Source organism: Diabrotica undecimpunctata, chromosome 9 (genome assembly GCF_040954645.1).
Source record: "Diabrotica undecimpunctata isolate CICGRU chromosome 9, icDiaUnde3, whole genome shotgun sequence".
In the NCBI taxonomy this organism is placed as follows: domain Eukaryota; kingdom Metazoa; phylum Arthropoda; class Insecta; order Coleoptera; family Chrysomelidae; genus Diabrotica; species Diabrotica undecimpunctata.
Genome location: NC_092811.1, coordinates 115,532,040 through 115,554,910, shown reverse-complemented (window position 1 = coordinate 115,554,910; position 22,871 = coordinate 115,532,040). Strand labels below are relative to the sequence as shown.

General features: G+C 33.3%; 2 protein-coding genes across 7 annotated transcripts in view; one reads left to right on the top strand and one right to left on the bottom strand.

Moving 5' to 3' along the window:
* Positions 1 to 22,871, bottom strand: part of LOC140450416 (uncharacterized) — a 743,391-nt gene that overhangs the window by 458,251 nt on the left and 262,269 nt on the right. The window lies entirely within an intron of this gene.
* The window catches only part of LOC140450414 (uncharacterized), a 46,405-nt gene that overhangs the window by 3,658 nt on the left and 19,876 nt on the right, over positions 1 to 22,871 (top strand). For both annotated transcript variants that reach the window (XM_072544038.1, XM_072544037.1), the window contains exons 2-3: positions 12,091 to 12,229; positions 12,486 to 12,719. In XM_072544038.1, the coding sequence (XP_072400139.1) occupies positions 12,113 to 12,229; positions 12,486 to 12,719 (351 nt within the window). In that variant the 5' untranslated portion in view covers positions 12,091 to 12,112. The remainder of the gene's footprint in view (positions 1 to 12,090; positions 12,230 to 12,485; positions 12,720 to 22,871) is intronic.

The following is a 22,871-nucleotide window of genomic DNA, read 5'->3' as shown; positions in this document are numbered from 1 at the left end:
TGGTGGTATGTGTTCAATAATTTGCTCAAAATACTCTTCGAAAACATCAGCTGTCATCTCCTCGTGATAGTCTTTTGTGCTTTTGGACTGAAATTCCAACAAACTATGCTTAACAAATCCTTTTTCACTGCCAATGTGAGAAATTATTAATCTACTGCCTTTACCAGAAGGTGGGGAGATACCAGTAGACCAACCTTCCATAAAGGCTTGCCTGGAGCTTAATATATTTTTATCTGACCAAATTTTTTTTAGAGTATGACCTGAGTTTACCCACGTTTCATCCTGGTAGAAGATGGGCCTTTCTTCAGCCCGGAATTTTGGTATGAATCTTAGATAATTTCTTCTCCAACATCATCTTCTCCTCCCGGTCAATTAAAAGTGATTTTCGGTCTGATTTCTCACACCGGAAATTTAATTCTTTTAAAACTTGCCACAATTTAGTTCGTCCGATATGAGGCAAATCCGGGTCGTCTCTAACTTCTTGTAAAATTTTGTTTAGGTTTGGTATTTCTTTTTTGAAAAAAAAAATCCATGAATTTTCCTTCGAATACCATTTTTGGCAAATTCATCAATTTCAATAGGCTTTTTCTCTCTCTTTAAGTGTTCGTTTGTGTTTAGGTTAGCTATACCGTGTTTTTTTCTTTCTGATAGGAACCTATATAAAGTTGACTCTCCTACGCCAGTCATGTTGGCACAACTTTCGACTATGTTGCGAACAGTTTTTGTGGGATTCTGAGAAACCAGAGCATCGTGAACATTCAGGACAATAGTCTTCTCTCTTGGTAAATAGACAGACTTACTGACTGTACGCAACAGTACCGGTGTAAAACTTGATGATGAAGCCATCACAAACAATCCAACAAAACGTGCATGAGCTAAAAGTACGTATATGTTCGTAGGTATATGGAATAAAAAATTACTCACGCACTGCATATAATTCGCAAAAGAAATATTCGAGACGCTAATTACTGCCGTAGACGCGGAAACACCGATGAGCCGTAAATTACATGCGATCAAAAACGTACTAAACAAAAAATTGTTTTCGTTCGTAATAACTTCACCCTTTCAAGTTAAGTTTCGAATATAATTATATTCTTAAAAATCTGGGGAATTCCATCTTAATTATCTTGCAACGAATAGTACCTTCGGATATGAATTCCAGGTTTTCTAGTAAAGTGATTAAACGCGAAGATTAGTATTGAAATATCCAAAGAGATAAGGTATTCTTATTTACAAAATTGTTAATGGTTAAATTCTTATTTTTATTAATATAATATAATAACCAACATTAGCCGTGAAAGTTTTAATTGTTTTTTTGCTAAATATATTAGTATTAAAATATTATCAATATTATATATAACAGTTAAAACATTATATAATTATTTAATGAATAAACACCTTAGGAACGCCTATGATTTACGACCGTTTTATGAGTTTGAGGCATATTTCGTGCTCTCAACAATTTGTGAACGAAGAATAGCTCTTTCTTTTCATTCTTTTTCTATTTGGTTTTTTTCGGGGGTGTCCATTAAAATCCGTGTTTTTCCACATTTTCTTCCAGTTTTATTTTTACGTGGAAGAGCGTTCTGAAATGGTCTTATAACCTTAGGGCTTACAAATGCATTTGGATTATTTTGGGAAGTATGAGGGGTAGCCAAATGTAAATTTTCTATAGCCTGTAAAGCTTGAGATGGATTTGGCCGGTCTGTAATTTTAGCACTGGTAAAATCACTATCTGTAAATACAGCTGGATTGTAAGGACAAATACCAGTATGTGAAAACTCACCTATGATATTGGCAGGTGTAAAAGAGCGAACGTAAGCACTTCCCACAAGTTCAAGGATTTCTTTTAAGGATATCAGCTGTAGAGGATTGTTAACCATCCAGTTATCGCCTGCTTCATTATAAAATCTAAATGGCCTAAAAACGTTGGTATCCAAGGGCTGTAACTTATGGCTAGTATGAGGTGGAATGTTGAGTAGTATTACTCCATTGTTTTTACAAATTAATGTTAATCCCTTTTGACGAAATATGGCTATCATCATTATCTAGTATCACCAGACACTTGTGATTCATGTCGACTCGGAAATATCTAATGAAGTGCAGTAAATATTTTTCAAAATTTTCTCGGATAAATTAAAAATGGGGGAATAGTGTTACCAAACGCACTTATAGTGCATAAAACTGTTACCAGTGATCCTCTTTCACACGATGTTGCCTTTGACACCTGCTTCTGCTCTTTCTTCGCAATTAGTTTTTGCAGCTTATGTGCTGTTGTAATTCCCGGATGTGCCCAGTGGCACGTCCTACACTCGTGGCTTCTGGTGTTCTAAGTGGTAAGTTATTATGTCGTGACAAAACATGTTCCCAAGCATTACTTTTGTTGAGCGTGCAGGCGTCCAAGTAAAAAAGGAAATGCTGGGTGCAGGGTTCGCCCAATTAACAGCAAGCAAAAAGATCAAGGAGAATTTAATTCTTCAATGTGAGCGAATTCTTAAGTTAAGCGACCTGATATTCCATATAGTAATTCTCATCTGGGTTTTGGATATTTTTCACATGTCCTTATTTCTTGCCGTGGTCATCTTTATAGTATTAATCCTGTTCGGAGGCTGTACGTTGTTTTTTTGAACAAAATAGTTTTTACGATTGGTAGGTTGTTAATAAATCAACAAATTTACTCCCCTTTCATTGTTTTGAAGATATCGTCCCGAATCCAATAAGCAAACACGCGCTTACGATAATTTTATTTACTTGATTACAGAGCCTAACGATAGTCCAGCAGATATAATGAATTCTAGTAATAATCTAATGATAGTTAATAAAGTTTGAAATGTTATTAAACACGGCGAAAGCCAAAAAATAAGCCGAGTTAATCCCAATAAATCCTGACGGATTCGAGTAACGTTATCTAATATAATTTTTATTAAAGATATTTTCATATTTTTATTAAACACAGAAATGCTTTGACGGGTTATAGATTTAAGAACACGGTGAAAATAACAAAACTCCAAAATATACAATTTTTAAACAGTCTTAGAGCAGAAGGAAATTTCAATCATTCTAACAACCAGTTCAACAAACTCAAACGCAGCTTCGTTAACTGATCATTCTTCCACTCTCACATTGCATTATTAAGTTCCCAGTTTAGTGAATTTACTGCCCTTAAGAATAAATTTTATTTTTTGTTTTTTATTATTTTCTTCATATTTTGTCGCAAATATTATTAGTCACTTCTTTAGCAACACCTCGATAATACGTTCGGTCCTGCACGTAACCAGGAAGAAATTCTTAAATATAAATTTAAACCAAAATGCCAACACTCCCATATTAACAAGCTTTAAATAGACGGTGAATCTTTCAATTTTAGTCCAGTATGAGACAGCACTAACGAAATGTTACCATCAAGTTCTCAGGAAATATATTTATTTATTTATTTACGAGATGTCCTCATTTTACAAAATTTAACAAAAATAAAATATGCTAACCATAATACAAGTACATACTAAAACTAAGTATTAAATAATGATTAAATCATTATTGTTAAACAAATGATTAAATTAAGTAAATTAAATTAAATTTCATGAAGATCTTAATAAAATGAAATGATCTTAATGAAATAAAATAAAATGAAATGATCTTAATAAAATGAAATGAAATGATCTTAACAAAATGAAATGAAATGAATACTTCAAGTTAAATGTCACTCATCTTTGATTCCTAACATACTAAGTCAAACAGTGCTTAAATCTTACAGATTTTATATCCACCAGATCATGAGATTGGCTAAAGTCATTTCCCAGGATCTAAATTCGGTTAACAGGGGAGAATTTGCCATAGTTAGTGTGATAGTGTTTTATAGAAAACAAAGGCATGTCTCTAAGAATTCTAGTGTTACATCTAAAGTTGATAAGACTTAATAAATCAGAACAGTCAGTGGTATGGTAAAGTAGTTCATGGAGAAAAACTAGATCACATTTAGTTCTGTAGTCTTCTAAGGAACTGATATTTAGTGTTGACCTTAGTTTAATCCATAAGTTTAATCTATAAGCACAAATCCGGAGAAACTTATTTTGAATTTTTTCAAGGGTGTGAATATGGTTAAAATAGTATGGTGACCATACTATAGAAGCATAAGACAAGATGCTACGGACGAAAGTAAGATATAAAATTCTATATGTAGGCACTGAAAGATCTCGAGAGTTTCTTGTGATAAAACCTAGATTTCGGTAAACTTTATTTGACAAACTGTCAAATAACACTCCCAAATCTTTCATTTTAGTCACTCTTGATAGAAGCCTTGTATTAATGTGAAAGTCAAACAAAACATTATAATTAGATTTGCTAAAGGATATCACAAAACACTTATCTTTATTTAACTGGAGACCATTGGAAAGAGACCAATTATACAGGAAAGTAAGGTCTTCCTGGATCCTTAGACAATCAGATAGATTTAAAACTTTAAAATATAACTTAAGGTCATCAGCAAATACAAAAACTGACTAACTTTTATTACCTCAGAAATATCATTAATAAACAAATTAAAAAATAAGAGGACCCACATGTGAACCTTGTGGCACCCCTGAACTGACAAAGATAGTAATTGAAAGTGAACCCTTTATAAAAACAAACTGAATTCTTTCATCAAGATAACTACTTAACCATGAAAGAAACCACTCAGGAAAGCCAATACATCTTAATTAAAAGATGAGTAAAGAATGGATTACTGTGTCAAAGGCCTTCGAAAAATCAGTATAGATGGAGTCCAGTTGCCCTGATAATGTAATCGTGATACAAAACAAGATTTGTAGATGTAGATTTACCCTGCCTAAATCCGTATTGTTCATTAATCAAGAGATTCCTACAATGCCAAGTAAGATATTTGTTTAGAATTAGTTCAAAAAGTTTAGGAATGGCAGATAACATAACAACAGGCCTATAATTTTTTATATTCTCTCTGTCACCGTTTTTAAATACAGGAGTTATATTACTGTCACGCCACTTATTAGGGAAGGTGTGTAGTCTCAAAGATAAATTAAATAATACAAGTAAAGATTTGGATAGACTGTAGACACATCTTTTTAAGAAATATGTAGGGATATTATCAGAGCCATAACTCAGTTTATCCTTTAGACCATTTATAGACTCAAAGACTTTAGAAAGTGAAAATTGGATAAGTAAATGGAATATCAACAGAATTCTTTACTTTAAAATTGAAGTTACTTTTGGTCTAAGCGATAGACACTAGAGAAATGGCTCGTAAACAAGTTTGCTATTTCCTCAATTGATTCAGCTAATAAGTCATTACAATGCATGACATTTGGAATTCCGTGGCTGTTATTCAAAGAGTTTATATGGTTCCAAAATTGTTTTGAGTCTGAGCGAATAGATTCCTCAATGTTGGAGATATATGATCTGTAGCATTGATCTGTTAATGTTTTGCATTGTGTTCTAAGATCTGAAAATAAGGTATAATCAGCTGCTAACTGAGTATGTTTAAATTTAGCATGAGCAGTTTATTTTTGAAATAACAAGTTTTTTTTAATCTGAAGAAAACCAACGAGAAAATTTTGAAGGTTTATATGTTTTTTTCGGAACAAAGATTGATATTGCTTCAGAAAGAACTTCATAAAAATTATTTACTGAGATATTAATATTTGAATCACTAAAAACAATATTCCAGTCAACTGAAGAAAAATAATTATTTAGACCTACAAAATTTGCATAACGATAGTCAAAATATGTAGTATAATCTAATTGTTTAACATTACAATTAAAACTAAGATTACAAGTAATTGTCACATGATGAAAGTTATTGGGAAGCAAAGTGTCCACTGCCTCATACACTGACAGCTTCTGATAGTCTTCAATACTGTAGAAAATGAGATCCAAAAATACTCCACGTTGATTAGGTATAATATTTGATTGCCTCAGGTTCAGGTAAGAGAAGCATTCGCATATCAGCTTTGCTGGATAGTTTTGTGGGCAGTCAACGAGCAAGCCATCTTCATTTTAGTAAGCCCAAGAAGCTAGGGGTAAATTGTAGTCGCCAAATAAATATACAGGTACATCTGGCCTATTATTTTTAATAGTTTCAATTATGCTAGATTTGCTCCTCTAGCTGAATGAATTTGTTAGTTAAAACAGGTATTTTTTTGAAGGAAAGCACACAGTCTCCGCAGAAGAACAAAATTATCCGTTTTTGAACGACAATGTCTCTCTGCTCACTTGCACAAAGACCAGAGCATTTCTCCTCCAAATGGAAAACCATACGGCAGCTGTCACATCTAGGAGCTTTCTCCATTTGTTCGTCATTGATGGGTTTTGAATATAATATGTATATAAGAAAAAGTAGTCCAAAATTTTTTTTGACCAGTTTGGAAAAAATATGTAAATACTTTTTTCTTTTTGGGTGTGGTAGTCAATAAAAAATAGAGCTTTTCTAAGGCGTACTATTTATTCTGAATCCAAGCTTTCCGTGGTTTTTTGCCACCTTTATCAAGTTCTGCAAAGAAAATTACTATGTTGTAACAATTGCATCATTCAAATACTTATACTAAATATCTAAAAACTTCATGTCCAGACTACGACATGATTTCCTACTACAGAAGTAACCCAAACCTTTGTGATACGTATGTGATAGTGATCTAACAACACATCACTTATTAGTGGAGTGTCCTTTATACGCATTTGAACAACAATATGAACAGTTACCTACAACAATAAAAGACATTCTAAGTGAACATAGTGACCGCAATCGTACCATACTTTTTTTGTCTTTTGGTTGCCTGAGGACTAATTAACAAAATCTAATTGTATTCTTTTTTGTATTTATGGTATCTGTAAAATCGACCATTGCTAATAACCCTTGTGGTTGAAGCAGTTTCAAATAAAACAAAAGATTACTCACCACAATTTAAAGTAGCAATTCGATTAGCCAAATCAAGAATCCTTCTTGTTCGGGACGAAACTTCCATCGCCATTAAGAAATAGTACTGGTCACAATTCTTTCGAATACTTTTTTACACTAATATACTAATTACTTATTTAGATAACGATTTTTAGCTAACGTAAGCTAATAACCGATAACAGTATGAAAATGAACAAAAATTCAAAAAAATACGATAAAGGCAATTTGTTATACGATTCTAGACAATACACAAACTACAAAGGATGTCAATTGGGACAACATTCAGAAATGTATAAACAATAACAGTTATTAGGCAATGATATGTCAAATTTATAAATATCCAACAAATATAATGAACAGCAACAATATAAAAATAGTCTGAAGTTTCTAAAAAAGTAAAAAAAAGCAATGAATAAGAAGCGAGAGGTACTAACCACCATCAAATCTCGAAAGTTACAGTTCTTCGGACATATTATGCGAAATGAATCCAGCTATGCTCTCCTTCAAGCCATCCTGCAAGGAAAAATATTTGGAAAACGAGGTCCAGGAAGAAGAAGTACATCTTGGTTAAAGAACCTCAGAATCTGGTTCAATACAACATCTGTGCAGCTTTTCCGCGCTGCTGCAGATCGCGCGTCAACAAATTAAATTCATTTGAAATGTGGATGTACCGCCGAATGCTAAGAATAAGCTGGACAAGCAGAACTTCGAATGAAGAAGTACTGAGAGCAATGAACACACGCCCTCATCTGGTCAATACTATCAAAATTAGAAAGACGTCATATCTAGGACACATAATGCGCCATAGGAAATTTGAGCAGCTCCAGGTAATATTAGAAGGCAAGATTGAAGGTAAAAGGAGCATAGGACGAAATAAAAAATCTTGGCTACGAAACATCAGAGATTGGACCCACACAAAAGGAAATTAATTAATTCATCAAGCCCAGAACAGAGAGAAATTTGCCATATTGATCGCCAACCTCAACAGAGAAGGCACTTAGGAGGAGGCAGATAAGACAAAGATTGCCATGATGATCGCCAACATTTGTAATGTATAGGCACATCAAGAAGAAGTAGTCTCGTTTTTCGAGAAGAAGTTTTCGTAACCAACATGGTACAATAGAACAAGTTCACAGACTATACACAACAATAAGAAGTAGTCTCGAGAACAAGCAATATTGTACTGCAGCCTTTTTAGACGCTTCTCAAGCTTTTGACAAGGTGTGGCATACAGGACTTCTGTACAAATTAAAGAAAAATTTACCTTACCCTTACTTTAAACTGCTTCAATCATACCTTACAGAAAGGAGATATCTGGTAAAATATAGTGAAGCCTATACAAAACTCTACCCCATCCTATCTGGTGTACCTCAGGGTAGTGTGCTCGGACCGATTCTGTACCTGATATATACGGCTGACTTGCCAATAAGCAATAATCTAACGCTTGCAACATTCGCAGATGATACTGCTTTCTTGTCCTCTCATAGCAACCCAACAATAGCATCAGAGAGACTGCAACTACATCTGAACAAAACAAATGAATGGCTTAAACTCTGGAGAATTAGAGTAAACCCCTCAAAATCTACACAAATTACATTCACTCTAAGAAGAGGTACATGTCCACAAGTTAACCTCAATGGACATCCTTTGCCCCAAAAGCATGACGTAAAATACTTAGGTATTCACCTTGACAAACGTCTAACTTGGACCAAACATATATGGACGAAAAGGCTTCAATTGGGAATTTTATACAGAAAACTTTACTGGATGTTGGGAAAAAACTCTCACCTATTGATTGACAACAAGCTGCTGATATACAATACAATAATAAAACCCATTTGGACATATGGCTCACAGTTCTGGGGTTCAGCTAGCAAATCTAATATTATGATAATACAAAGATTCCAATCCAAAACTCTGAGAACAATCGCTAATGCACCTTGGTATATCCAGAATGATGCAATACATAGAGATCTTCAGGTACTAACAGTCTCTGAAGAGTGCAAAAAAACTTCTGAACAATATCAAAACAGGTTGCGGGTGCATCCTAATACCCTGGCACACAATCTTCTCAACAACCAACAAGCGAAGAGATTGAAGCGACATGACCCCTTGGACCTACCTCACCTATCCTGACAGAGCCTACAGCAGTGGGAGTTACGCCTTCAACAGCACCCAGCCATTGTGATCAGTGCCGCTTTTAGTGCTCGCGTATCAGTGTATGTGCGCATCCTACCGGTAAAAAGCCAATTTGTGTCGTGATGATTTGGTCACTGGACCTTACATCTCTCTGTCATGTAAAGACAAAAAATTTTACTTATTGTTTCCACTGCAAAACAGATTGTAAAAATCTTAAATGTTAATAAAAAAAAAAAAAAAAAAAATCAAGAAGAAGAAACAAAAATCGACGGATCGAAATTTTGCAAGAAATATTATCTGTATTACCTTTATTTACATACAGAGGATTGTACGAACGATTTTGTCACTTGTTTGATATAAAAGCAACAACATTGATTTTTAAACAAAATTAAATGGTTTTCTCGGTTTACCGTAAAAATGAATTTTTACGAGTAGTTTTTCCAACGTTATTCCGGCCAGTTCAATTTTAAATAAATATTGGTTTTGAATTAATAGAACAACGAATATCCCGTATAATTTGAGACCTACTTGTTTCTATGTATACAGTGTGTAAAATCCAAATGGAATAAATTCATTATTTAGGTTACTGTACATATTTAAAAAAAATCCCGAAACACGTCAAATTTAAATTATAACTTGACATTCTCTAACGTGAAAATGCAACTCCTACCTTCAACCCCCTTAGAATGACAGGTACAACCCTCAATTTTTAAAATAGGAAGTATAGGCTTGTGATATATCGTTTGAAAGGTCTTTTCATTCTCCATTCAAAAATGTGGTCGCTTTCAAGTTTATTAAGATTAATTAAGATAAAATAAATTAAAATCATGTGGTTACCGAAATTCGCTACAATACAATCAAAAACTAAAATTTAATGCAAAACGTAATAAAATGTAGAACACGAAAAAGAACTATGAATGTTAATGAAGTAGATGTTTAATATGTTCACCGCGAACGTCTTGGCAACATCCTAATCTCAAATAAAACTGTCTTCTAACATTATTTATATCGATATATCGTTTGAAAGGTCTTTTCATTCTCCATTCAAAAATGTGGTCGCTTTCAAGTTTATTAAGATTATTTAAGATAAAATAAATTAAAATCATGTGGTTACCGACATTTGCTAGAATATACTCAAAACTTATTTCCCGTTTAGGTCTTGATAATGAAAAAGTAAACAGAAACCATAGCAATGTGGTTTTTAAATGGTAACCATTAAAAAACTTTAAAGAGTTTCCGTGGCAACGTTATTTTAACACGCATTAGTAAATTATTTTATTTAAGTTGTCAGTATTTTAATTTAAGTAAAAAGTTCGTTCAATTAAATTCTGAAAAATGGTTAGATTAACGGAAATGCATAAAATAACAGTTTTACAAATGATTGGTTACGGAGATAACACACGAACACAACAGGAAGTAACTCGTCTATTTCATGAGAAATTTCCTCATTTATCGCCTATATCCCAAGGAACAATAAGTAAAATAGAGAAGCAGTTTCGCGAGTTTGGTCATATAAGGCAGATAAAAAAAGCAGCTGCCAATGCACTGAGTGATGAACTCAAATTAGATGTGTTGCTTGAGTTTCAGGAAAATTCACATACATCGAGTAGACAGGCATCCACTACATTCAATTCTAGCCATACATCGATAGTAAACATATTAAAAGAAAATAAATTGCATTCCTATAAGATGATACCTACTCAGAAGCTCATGGAAGACGATTTTGATAGGAGAACTTTTTTTGTGAGCAAATGATGGACATGTTGGATAACAATATTATCCAATTAGAAGACGGTATGTTTTCTGATGAGTGTACTTTTTCACTTAACGGTCATGCTAATCGGCAAACTTGCCGCTACTGGGCCACGGAAAATTCTCACTGGATGAGAGAAGAACACACTCAATATCCTCAAAAGGTTAATGTTTGGGCAGGAATTGTAGGAAACAATATCATTGGTCCCTTTTCCATTGAGGGCAACTTGAATGGCAACAATTATTTGGCACTACTTCAAAATGATGTCATTCCAAAGTTGGCAAATTTATATCCTGATCCAGGAAACCCTCAAGTTCCAGTCAATACGATATGGTTTCAGCAGGATGGAGCACCACCACATTACCAACTTAATGTCCGGCAGTACCTCGATACAATATTTCCCAATCGGTGGATAGGGAGGCGAGGATCGATTGAATGGCCAGCGCGATCACCTGATCTTACATTATTAGATTTCTTTTTATGGGGATATGTGAAGAGCCATGTGTACAAAACTAAACCTTCTGATTTAAATGACTTAAAAGAACGAATAACGCTTGCGATTAGGTCGATCATGCCTGTTATGTTAAATAATGTTAGAAGACAGTTTTATTTGAGATTAGGATGTTGCCAAGACGTTCGCGGTGAACATATTGAACATCTACTTCATTAACATTCATAGTTCTTTTTTGTGTTCTACATTTTATTACGTTTTGCATTACATTTTAGTTTTTGATTGTATTGTAGCGAATTTCGGTATCCACATGATTTTAATTTATTTTATCTTAATTAATCTTAATAAACTTGAAAGCGACAACATTTTTAAATGAAGATTGAAAAGACCTTTCAAACTATATATCACAAGCCTATACTTCCTATTTTAAAAATTGGAGGTTGTACCTGTCATTCTAAGGGGGTTGAAGGTAGGGGTTGCATTTTCACGGTAAAGAATGTCAAGTTATAATTTAAATTTGACGTGTTTCGGGATTTTTTATAAATATGTACAGTAACCTAAATAATGAATTTATTCCATTTGGCTTTTACACACTGTATATTCTGTTTGATAGAATGTACAATTTTGTAATTTTAAAAATAGCTTACATTTCACCTACCTTTCCAAAAAAAATCGGAGAGATTCGAAAGTTAAGAAACAACTTCTACATACTGGACTATTCTTGTACTCTTTTCATTCGTTCTTAAACAGTTGGAAGTCTATAGATAGATTAGTCTTAAAGAAAACGTTCGATTGTAAAGAGTGCTTTTACGAATTTAATTATACTTTTTATTTTGTTAGCGTTTACGCGTTTCCAGAAAAGATGCCACTGAGAATTGACTCAAGAGCTGACGATGTCGACAAACATGAACATGATATTAATTGTTTATTGTTTCATGATGGCAAGTTGTATAGTGGAGCTGATGATGGAACTATTAAAGTAAGTTTTCTTTTTACGTTATAGTTCAAAGACTTTTCTGTAACATTTCATATCATAATATTCGTAAACATTCTGGATACTTTTTTGGCACTATTATTGCGACACATTTTATTTTAATATGAATCCTATAAAATAAAATTTAGAATTATTCTTTTAGTAACTTCTGAAATAATTCAAGCGTTTCATACATAACCTTTACATTGTATTGGAAAAAAATTTTGTTATTATTTTATGACATTTATAAAATTCTTTTTAGTGCTGGTTACCAGATCTGACCAAAAAATCAGAGATAAAAGCCAATTCATGTTCGGTATACAGCTTAGCAGGCGATAACAATTGTATTTATTCATGTTCAAACGAAGGAAGTGTTGATTCTTATGCATTGGATACATTGGAAAAGAAATCAGTCCTGATCCAAAATTCCGAAGTAGAATATTGGAGAGTTCGATGTGTTAACGGAGTGTTGTATTCTGGAGATCACGAGGGATTTGTAAGTATAGTAAATTATATTCTAATATAATATTTTACTATTAATTTTATTTTATCTGACTTATCTATATTGACAATTCAGACATACAGTGTGTAAAAGCCAAATGGAATAAATTCATTATTTAGGTTACTGTACATATTTATAAAAAATCCCGAAACACGTCAAATTTAAATTATAACTTGACATTCTTTAACGTGAAAATGCAGCCCCTACCTTCAACCTCCTTAAAATGACAGATGAAACCCTCAATTTTTAAAATAGGAAGTATAGGCTTGTGATATATCGTTTGAAAGGTCTTTTCATTCTCCATTCAAAAATGTTGTCGCTTTCAAGTTTATTAAGATTAATTAAGATAAAATAAATTAAAATCATGTGGTATCTCCCGTTTAGGTCTTGATAATGAGAAAGTGAACAAAAACCATAGCAATGTGGTATTTAGATGGTAACCATTAAAAAACTTTAAAGAATTTCCGTGGCAACGTTATTTTAACCGGCATTAGTAAATTGTTTTATTTAAGTTGTCAGTATGTTAATTTAAGTAAAAAGTTCGTTCAATTCAATTCTGAAAAATGGTTAGATTAATGGAAATGCATAAAATAACAGTTTTACAAATGATTGGTTACGGAGATAACACCCGAACATAACCGGTAATAACTCGCCTATTTCATGAGAAATTTTCTAATTTACCGCCTATATCCCAAGGAACAATAAGTAAAATAGAGAAGCAGTTTCGCGAGTTTGGTCATGTAAGGCAGATAAAAAAAGAAGCTGCCACTGCACTGAGTGATGAACTCAAATTAGATGTGTTGCTTGAGTTTCAGGAAAATCCACATATATCGAGTAGACAGGCATCCACTACATTCAATGCTAGCCATACATCGATAGTAAACATATTAAAAGAAAATAAATTGCATCCCTATAAGATGATACCTACCCAGCAGCTAATGGAAGACGATTTTGATAGAAGAACTTTTTTTTTGTGAGCAAATGATGGACATGTTGGATAACAATATTATCCAATTAGAAGAAGTTATGTTTTCTGATGAGTGTACTTTTTCACTTAACGGTCATGCTAATCGGCAAAATTACCGCTACTGGGCCACGAAAAATCCTCACTGGATGAGAGAAGAACACACTCAATACCCTCAAAAGGTTAATGTTTGGGCAGGGATTGTAGGAAACAATATCATTGGTCCCTTTTTCATTGAGGGCAACTTGAATGGCAACAATTATTTGACACTACTTCAAAATGATGTCATTCCAACGTTGGCAAATTTATATACTGATCCAGGAAACCCTCAAGTTCCCGCGAATACGATATGGTTTCAGCAGGATGGAGCACCACCACATTACCGACTTAATGTCCGGCAGGACCTCGATACAATATTTCCCAATCGGTGGATAGGGAGGCGAGGATCGATTGAATGGCCAGCGCGATCACCTGATCTTACATTATTAGATTTCTTTTTATGGGGATATGTGAAGAGCCATGTGTAAAAACTAAACCTTTTGATTTAAATGACTTAAAAGAACGAATAACGCTTGCGATTAGGTCGATCACGCCTGTTATGTTAAATAATGTTAGAAGACAGTTTTATTTGAGATTAGGATGTTGAAAAGAAGTTCGCGGTGAACATTTTGAACATCTACTTTATTAACATTCATAGTTCTTTTTCGTGTTCTAGATTTTATTAAGTTTTGCATTACATTTTAGTTTTTGATTGTATTGTAGCGAATTTCGGTAACCACATGATTTTAATTTATTTTATCTTAATTAATCTTAATAAACTTGAAAGCGACAACATTTTTGAATGGAGAATGAAAAGACCTTTCAAACGATATATCACAAGCCTATACTTCCTATTTTAAAAATTGGGGGTTGTACCTGTCATTCTAAGGAGGTTGAAGGTAGAGGTTGCATTTTCACGTTAAAGAATGTCAAGTTATAATTTAAATTTGACGTGTTTCGGGATGTTTTATAAATATGTACAGTAACCTAAATAATGAATTTATTCCATTTGGCTTTTACAAACTGTATAAACTTTACTATTAATTTAGGAGCTAGGGGAAGGGATTGAGTATACACTTTAATCTCCCCTCGGTATCTTGAGAATTTTTTGTTTTTTTTTTTTTGGTGCGTAGATTCGATTTTGTGATGGTACTAGGCTAAAAATCCGTCAGATAATTTGTTATTAACAATTTAATTGTTTAAATGATTGTATCTCTTAAACTATAAGAAATTTGTTTCTTTTGAAAAAATGAATAAAATGGCATTTGGTAAAGTTTGATCCGATTTTAAGAATCGAAGTTATAACAAATTTTGTGTAAGACAATTTCAAAATAGGTATTCGGTGGAGCTTTTCCAAGCTAATGAGGCATACATTAGCTTTTACTCGTGCGATTAACTTTCAAACCCGCTTTTAAAAATAATTGTTTCAGCTTTAAAAATTTTTCTTGGTGATCTTACTGTTCAATGTGAGTGGAAAGCAGAAGAGAGTAGTTGTTTTTTTGGAAACAAAAGTGAGTGCAATATTAGTAGGTTGGGCAAGAAAGAATTAATAAAGAAGGTTGCTTCGGATTTAGGTGTTGGAAAAGTAACTGTTGAAAATTGGAAGCGTTACCGGAATGAAATTGAACAGTGAATCAACCGAAGTGTGTGGAGTGGATTCGCGCGGAAGAACATGAAGAAAGGAAACCATGAACAAACTTCTGAGGCGTTTTTCTTTTGGTTTTCACAAACTAAACGATTGGACAGCCCCATACGTAGTCTAATACTCCAAGCAAAAGCAATGCATGTAAAATTTTTAAGTGGAGTTAGCGTAAGGATTGGCACAGAAATTGGCGCAAACATTTCTGACAGTAGAATTTTGATTGGCGGGTGGAGAGGACAATATTTTCTTTATGAGAAGTCTCCATGTCGAAGTTAACCGTATGTCATCATCTCATTCATTGAGACATATAAGTAGTAAGTAAATAGTCAGTAATAGATAATATAAAAATTAGTATTAGTGACAATTACTTCTAGGTGTGTGTTAACGAAACCACTGATTCGTTAGGAAGATATCTCGCTCATTTAATGATTGGTGTTCTAAGCAAGCAGATCTCACCAAAATCCTATTTCATTTTATGCAAGAAATAAAAAAAAACTAAATCTGTAACAATATCACGGTTTTTACAAAAAGAAATATTAAAATTTTTTATTTCTGAAGCTGTTTTTAGCCATAAATTATTGTTTTTTTATCCGATGCTGCACCATATATGATCAAGGCAGGATAAAATTTCAAAATATTTTATACTAACTTAATACACGTTGCTTATTTGTCAGATAGGATGAACAGAGCTGCGAAAGAAATTAGAAAAAAGTTTTCTTTTGTTAAATTTTTTAGACGACCTGCCCAATAAAAGCAAAAAGATTCTATGCGGTGACTTAAATATTAATTATGCTGTTGCTTGTTCTATCCAATTATCCTTAGTCAATATATTAGAATCGTATGGTTTCATAATGTACGTTAATTCTACAAAAATTGCTAAAACAGCATCTACCATAATTAATTATATTGTCTCAGAATTCTCACCCATTGATGTACGTTCTAAAAATATTAATGCAGGACTTTCTGACCATGAAGCAGTATATACCAAGTTTAACACTCTTAACAAACAATCCTTGAAAACACAACGTTTATGTAGGATTTTTTCCACTCAGAACTTTCGTAAATTCCAAAATTTGTGCTTGACTTCTGGGTGGCACTTTCCCTTTGTGGACTTGTCCAGACTGTATTAAAAATACAGACTAAGCTTGTCTGTATTTTTAATAAGGCATTTCCTTTAATTCCAATTAAATCAAACCATCACAAACCCTGGACTACCAAAGGTATCCGCATATCAGCCAAGAATATGCGTTTACTACTGTACATTAGGAAATTTACTACTAATGTCTTTGTCACTGAATATATCTCCAAGTACAGAGGAACCTACCTAAAACTTATCAAAACAGCTAAAAAAATGTACTATGAGAATCGTCTGGGAAGCTTTAAAAATGTTGCAAGGGAAACTTGGTCCATAATAAACGATCTTTAAAATAAAATTAACACAGCTCAAACATTTTCTCTTCCAAACCCTGAAAATCTAAATGAATACTTCGTTAATGTGAGTAAAAAAACAACATTAGCTATTTTGCTACAACAAGATCCTTTTTCTCATCTCCCCAATTCAAAAGGGTCTTGAATTCATTCTTTATAAGACCAGTTGATAAATCTGAACTGATACAAACAATCAGTAGTATCAAAAGCAAATCTTCCTGTAGTACTGATGGAATATCCATAAAAATTTTCTTAAATTTCCCAAATAATGTGTTGGAAGTCCTGGTCTCACTAGTTAACGATTCCTTTGAAATAGGTATATTTCCAGAGTGCCTAAAGACATCCATTATTATTCCTCTTCATAAGAGTGGTGAAAAATCTAACGTCTGCAATTATAGACCTATTGCCTTACTACCAGTCCTATCCAAAATTATTAAGATCCTTTCTCGTTGAAAACAACATTTTATCACAAAGTTGGTTCGGCTTTTTATATATTAAATGTACTAGGTCTATCAAGTACTAAACAATAATCTTTATACTGCCACTGTTTTTGTGACTATACCAAAGCTTTTGATTGTGTAGATCACGACATTTTGATAAAAAAACTAAATTTCTTTGAATTGGTTATAATCTTACTTGAAGAATATGAAACAACTAGTAAGAGCAAATGATACTGATTCTAGTCACAAAAGCATTGTATAAGGAGTACCACAAGGTTTAGTACTAGATCCTCTACTTTTCTTTCTCTTTATAAATAGAGCTAAACTAAAAATTGCAGAAAAGCTTGCATATTCGTCACAATGTTTCAACCTACTGCTTCAAATAACACCAGATATTTCTCCTTCACTTACATTAGCAGCATTTCCAATAAAATATCTTAACTTTTTACTTCTACAATTGATAACATTAAAATTTCCTTCAAGTCACACAACACCTTAGGTGCCTTCTTAATCAACACCAATGATAGGATGAATACACTTGACAAAAGTGGACAAAAAAGACTTTTGGTCAATACTTAGTTTCATAGAATTGTAAAAGGTGCAGATCACATATCTATGATTGTGACTGCTCATCCAATCTGTCATTTGTCACATGTCACCCCAACATTTCCGTTAGATCAGGAGCCATTCTGTCTCCGGCTTCTGCAAGTAATGTAGCCTTTCTTAAATAATTTTAAAGTGTTTGTTTGTCCTTTTGTAGTGTAGTGTGATGTACATTTATATGTTTATGACATTTTGTTCTTGTCGGATAGGTCGCAATTGACGAAGTAAGTCTATAAACGTTAATCACATAAAAACTCTTTATCAACCATAAACTTCGAGTTTTTATCGAAGTTAATCAATTTCTTTGGTTATAAAAAAACATTTCTTGGCTTATTTCAGATGCCCCTGAATATGATCTAGGGATCGAAAGTACTTGGGCAAGATTAAATTAAACTGTGCTCGATATATGCCTTTTATCTGATCAAAGTTCATTTATTCGAGCATTCAACCTTATATTTATTTATCTTTATAAATGACATCACTAACTTAAACATCGATAAAAAAATTTTTCTTTTTGCTGATGATACCAGTATTAGCTGGAGGAACTCTTATATTGCAACTCTTCATGCAATTATGCAAGTAGGAAAATCCTATAAAGGAGCTCTTCAACGCTTGCTTTATAATAACAGCCAGATCAGTATCGTTGATTCTGTAAATTTTCTTGGTATTTTTACAAACAGCAACCTTTAATGGTCCCTTCATATCGATTTGTTTAGTAAGAGACTAGCCTGAGCCTGCTATGCAATAAGATCTGTTTCGAAGGAAATGAATTTAGCATCTTCCAAAATAACATGCTTTTCTTTTTTCGAGTCTCATTTTCGATATCACCTTCTTTTTAGTGGTTCTAGTACAGCTGCCCAATCTAATGTTATTTATAAATTACAAAAAAGAGTAATACGGTATCTTTTTGTCCTCAGTAGAATAACACATTGCAGAACCTACTTCAAAAATCACGGAGTTTTAACTCTTCCCTCTTTATATATTTTAGAAACTATTTGCTTAATTCGTAAACACCTATATGTTTTTCCAGCAAGACCTAATCATGACTTCTTCTTCTTTAAGTGCCATCTCCGCGACGAAGGTTGGCAATCACCATGGCTATTCTGACCTTCGAGCCAGCTGCTCTGAACAATTGCGTTGAGCTGCAATCAAAACACTCTCTCAGGTTCTTCAACCAAGAAACGCGTCTTCTTCCTACGCTTCTCCTACCCTCTACTTTTTCTTGAATTATGAGTCTCAAGATGTTATATCTTTTGCCTCTCATCACATGTCCGAGATATTGCAATTTCCTTTCTTTTATTGTATTTTCCATTTGACTCTCTCTGCCTATTCTCCTAAACATATCTGCATTCTTGATTCTATCTACCCATGAAATACTTAACAATCTTCTAAATGTCTACATTTCAAACGCGGTAACTCGATTTATGGTATTCCGGTTTAATGTCCATGATTCAGCTCCATAGTAGAGTACACTGTGTACATAGCATTTAATTAGCCTTATTCTGAGGACCAACGTCATGTATTTGCTGCATTAAATCTTTTTCATTTTCACGAAGTTGGCACGTGCTTTTTCAATTCTGACTCTTATTTCTGCAGTATAATCGTTATTTTCTGTGATTATCGTTCCCAAGTAAGTATATCTTTTTACTTTCTCAATCTGCTATACGCCTACCGTTAATATTTCGTTTGTATTATTGTTCTTGCTAATTTTTATGAATTTGGTTTTTTTAATGTTAAGAGAGAGTCTGCATTCTCCACTATATCTTAATATTTTGTTCATGATTCCTTCTGTCTTCCAAGATGTCGGCTATTATGACTGTATCGTCGGCATACCTAATGTTGTAATTAAACTTCCGTTCACTTTTATGCCGACTGTCTCGTTTACCAAAGCTTCTTGTATGATTTCTTCAGAATAAGCATTAAACAATAACGGCGACAGTATGCAACCTTGCCTGACCCCTCTTCTTATCTCCACTTCTTCTGACACTTTTCTTCCAATTTTCACATTTGATCGTTGGCTGTAGTATAACTTTGATATCAATGTTACATCCCTCATATCCAGATTCTTGTTTTTGAGTACTTCTATAAGTCGGTCATGTTTTACCTTATCGAATGCTTTGTTGTAGTCTATAAAGCATACATAAAGATCTCGATTAACACTCAAACATCTTTGGGTCAGCACGTTAAAAAAAAATAGTGCCTCTCTTGTGCCCACTCCATTCCGAAATCCAAACTGAGAATCACTAATATCCATCTCCAGCTTAGCGTGTATTCTATTATGGATAATTTTTATCAGGATTTTTAAGGTATGTGGGTCATGGAATAATTCCTCTATATATTATTTCCATCTTCCTAATTTTTTTTCTGTCTCCACTAAAATGTTTCCTTGTTTGTCCATTAGTATGCTTGAGGTGTTTTGTTTTGCTACCCCAGCTAATTCTTTAACTTTTTTATGGAAATTGAAGTTATCATATATTTGTTTTGTAAGTCTTCTATTTCTTGGCATTTTTCAGCAAAATAAGTCTCTTTAGCTTCTCTTATTTTCCTTATTATTTGATTATGCAGCTGTTGATACTGAGTTATGTTGATATTCTTTTGCCTTCTTCTGTCCTCCATCATTTCCAAGATTTCTTCTGTCATCTAGTCTCCTTTCTTGCATCTGGTTGTTGTGAGTTCTCTGCGACAAGTTATGATTACTCTACTAAATTAATATTACACGGTATGTACATAAAAATCTACATAATAATATTCGAGAATATAATAAGCTAATTGAGAATTTGAACTATTTATTAACCTGCTATTAAACTAATTATTAACTCTCCAACGCAAATAGTAAACAGTAATAAACTTTGATCTCTAAGTCACTAAATTCGATAACTATCAGGAAAATATTAGAGTTGTGAATTGCAACGAACCAAAAGTTTTGTTTGCTTCGAACAGTTCGAAACTTACAACTTCTTTGGTTTACTTTACAGTTTAAAGTTGCTTTGATGAGAAACTTTTACACTAAATTTTGCATTTAATTTACACTTTTAAAATTACCCTAGTTTCTTTTGTTTGTCCTTTTTATTTACAACTATTAGAAACTTTTAGTCAAGTTTTTAATTAGAAAAGGGCACACTGCAGAAATAAAAATGGTTAATGAATAATTGAATTTATTTTAATTAGTATTTAGTTTATTTAAAGCCATTTTTACAAAAACTGAAAAACCGTTAGTGAAGAGTAGTACATTTAAAATCTAAAACTAACCAAGATAACAAGACAACCTATTCTCTATTTCATAGAGAAATAAATGGTGAGTGGCAGTAATCCAGATTACATGCCCGATTTTTGTGAACAAAATCCTGAATTAATTTTTGATTTCTTCTTTCCTCCATACCTTGTCCATTAGTGAACGTTGGCTATCATATTACAAGTAGCTATCATAAGTTTATTCACCGCAACTCTAAAGAGGTAGGTTACGAAGCCATAAAGTTCTTTTTCGACTGGGACACATACATAGATACATCATCTAATCTGAGCCATCTATGTTATCTTTAGATTCATCATTAGTATCTTCGCCTAGATCCACATCCACAACTACTGGTTCCACAGCTAGATTTTTAAAATTGGTTCATCGAATTTAATATGTTTTTTAGTAAGCCAATCCGCAATCTCGTTTTTTTTCCATTTAGTGGTTGATAACTGTTCTACACGCTGGTAGTGATATGGAGCGTTATCCGTAACAATAACAGATCCTGGTTAGATTTTTAACAGAATATCTGAATCCCATTTTTCATAATGATATGGATCCATTTCCTCATGGTAATCTTTAGTCTTTTTAGAAACAAATGTATTTAAACCTCTTTCAACAAATCCTGAATCGCTACCAATATGGCTAATTCGTTTCTTCTTAACGTGCCCTATCCCTAAGGACATTTGACTCTATCTGCGGCCGTTCTGAAAAGTTCTGCTGACGATTTCCCACTCCATTGTCTCAGATTCTTCAGCCAGGACGTGCGTCTTCTCCCCGGTCCTCTTTTGCATTCCACCTTTCCTTGTCTGACCAGCCGCATCAATTCATATCTCTCGTTTCTTAGTATGTGACCGAAGTAGCTCATTTTTCTTTTCTTTATAATGTTGAGTGTTTCTTTATCTTTTTTCATTCTTCGTAGCGTTTTCTCATTTGTTATGTGTTGTGTCCAAGACATTTTCCACATTGTTCGATAACACCACATTTCAAAGTTAATGAGTTTTTTCTCTGTCGCCTCTGTAATTGTCCAGGCCTCAACTCCATACAACAGAACAGAGAACACGTAGCATCTCAATACTCTAGTTCTAATTTCGATGTTGAGTTTTCCATTGCATAATATTGCTTTCATGTTATTAAAAGCACTTCTAGCTATCTCAGTACGCCGTTTAATTTTCGTACTTCTATCCCATTCTTCATTTAGTTCTGTCTTCCTCAATCTTGTTCTTACTGACCACCATGATTTTTATTTTATTTGTATTCAGTGCCATTCCATACGTTTCGCAGTATTGGGTAATGCGATCAACCAAGATCTGTATTCCTTCTTTGCTGTCCGCAAGGAGTACTGTGTCATCTGCGTATATAAGATTATTCTGAAGTGCTCCGTTAATAAATATGCCTTCATGTACGTCTTCTTATGCCTCTTTAAACAATTCTTCTGAATACATATTAAAAAATAAAGGGGAAAGCACATATTCTTGTTTTACTCCACGATTTATAGGTATTTCTTTCGATTTTTGTTGGTCTATTTATATTACGGCCTGATATCGGTATAGATTGGCAATGATTCTCACGTTTTTGTCACCTAATTCTGTGTTCTGCAGTATTTTTGCCATTCTTCAGTGTTGTACTTTGTCGAAAGCTATTTCGAAATCGACTAGATATATGAATACGTCGCAATTGACATCTCGACATCGTTCGATTAGAGTTTGTACAGTAAATAATGCTTCTCTGGTTCCAAAGCCTTTTCTGAAGCCCAATGGCTAATAATAAGGAGTTTTCACTTTCCGGATGGGGCTTT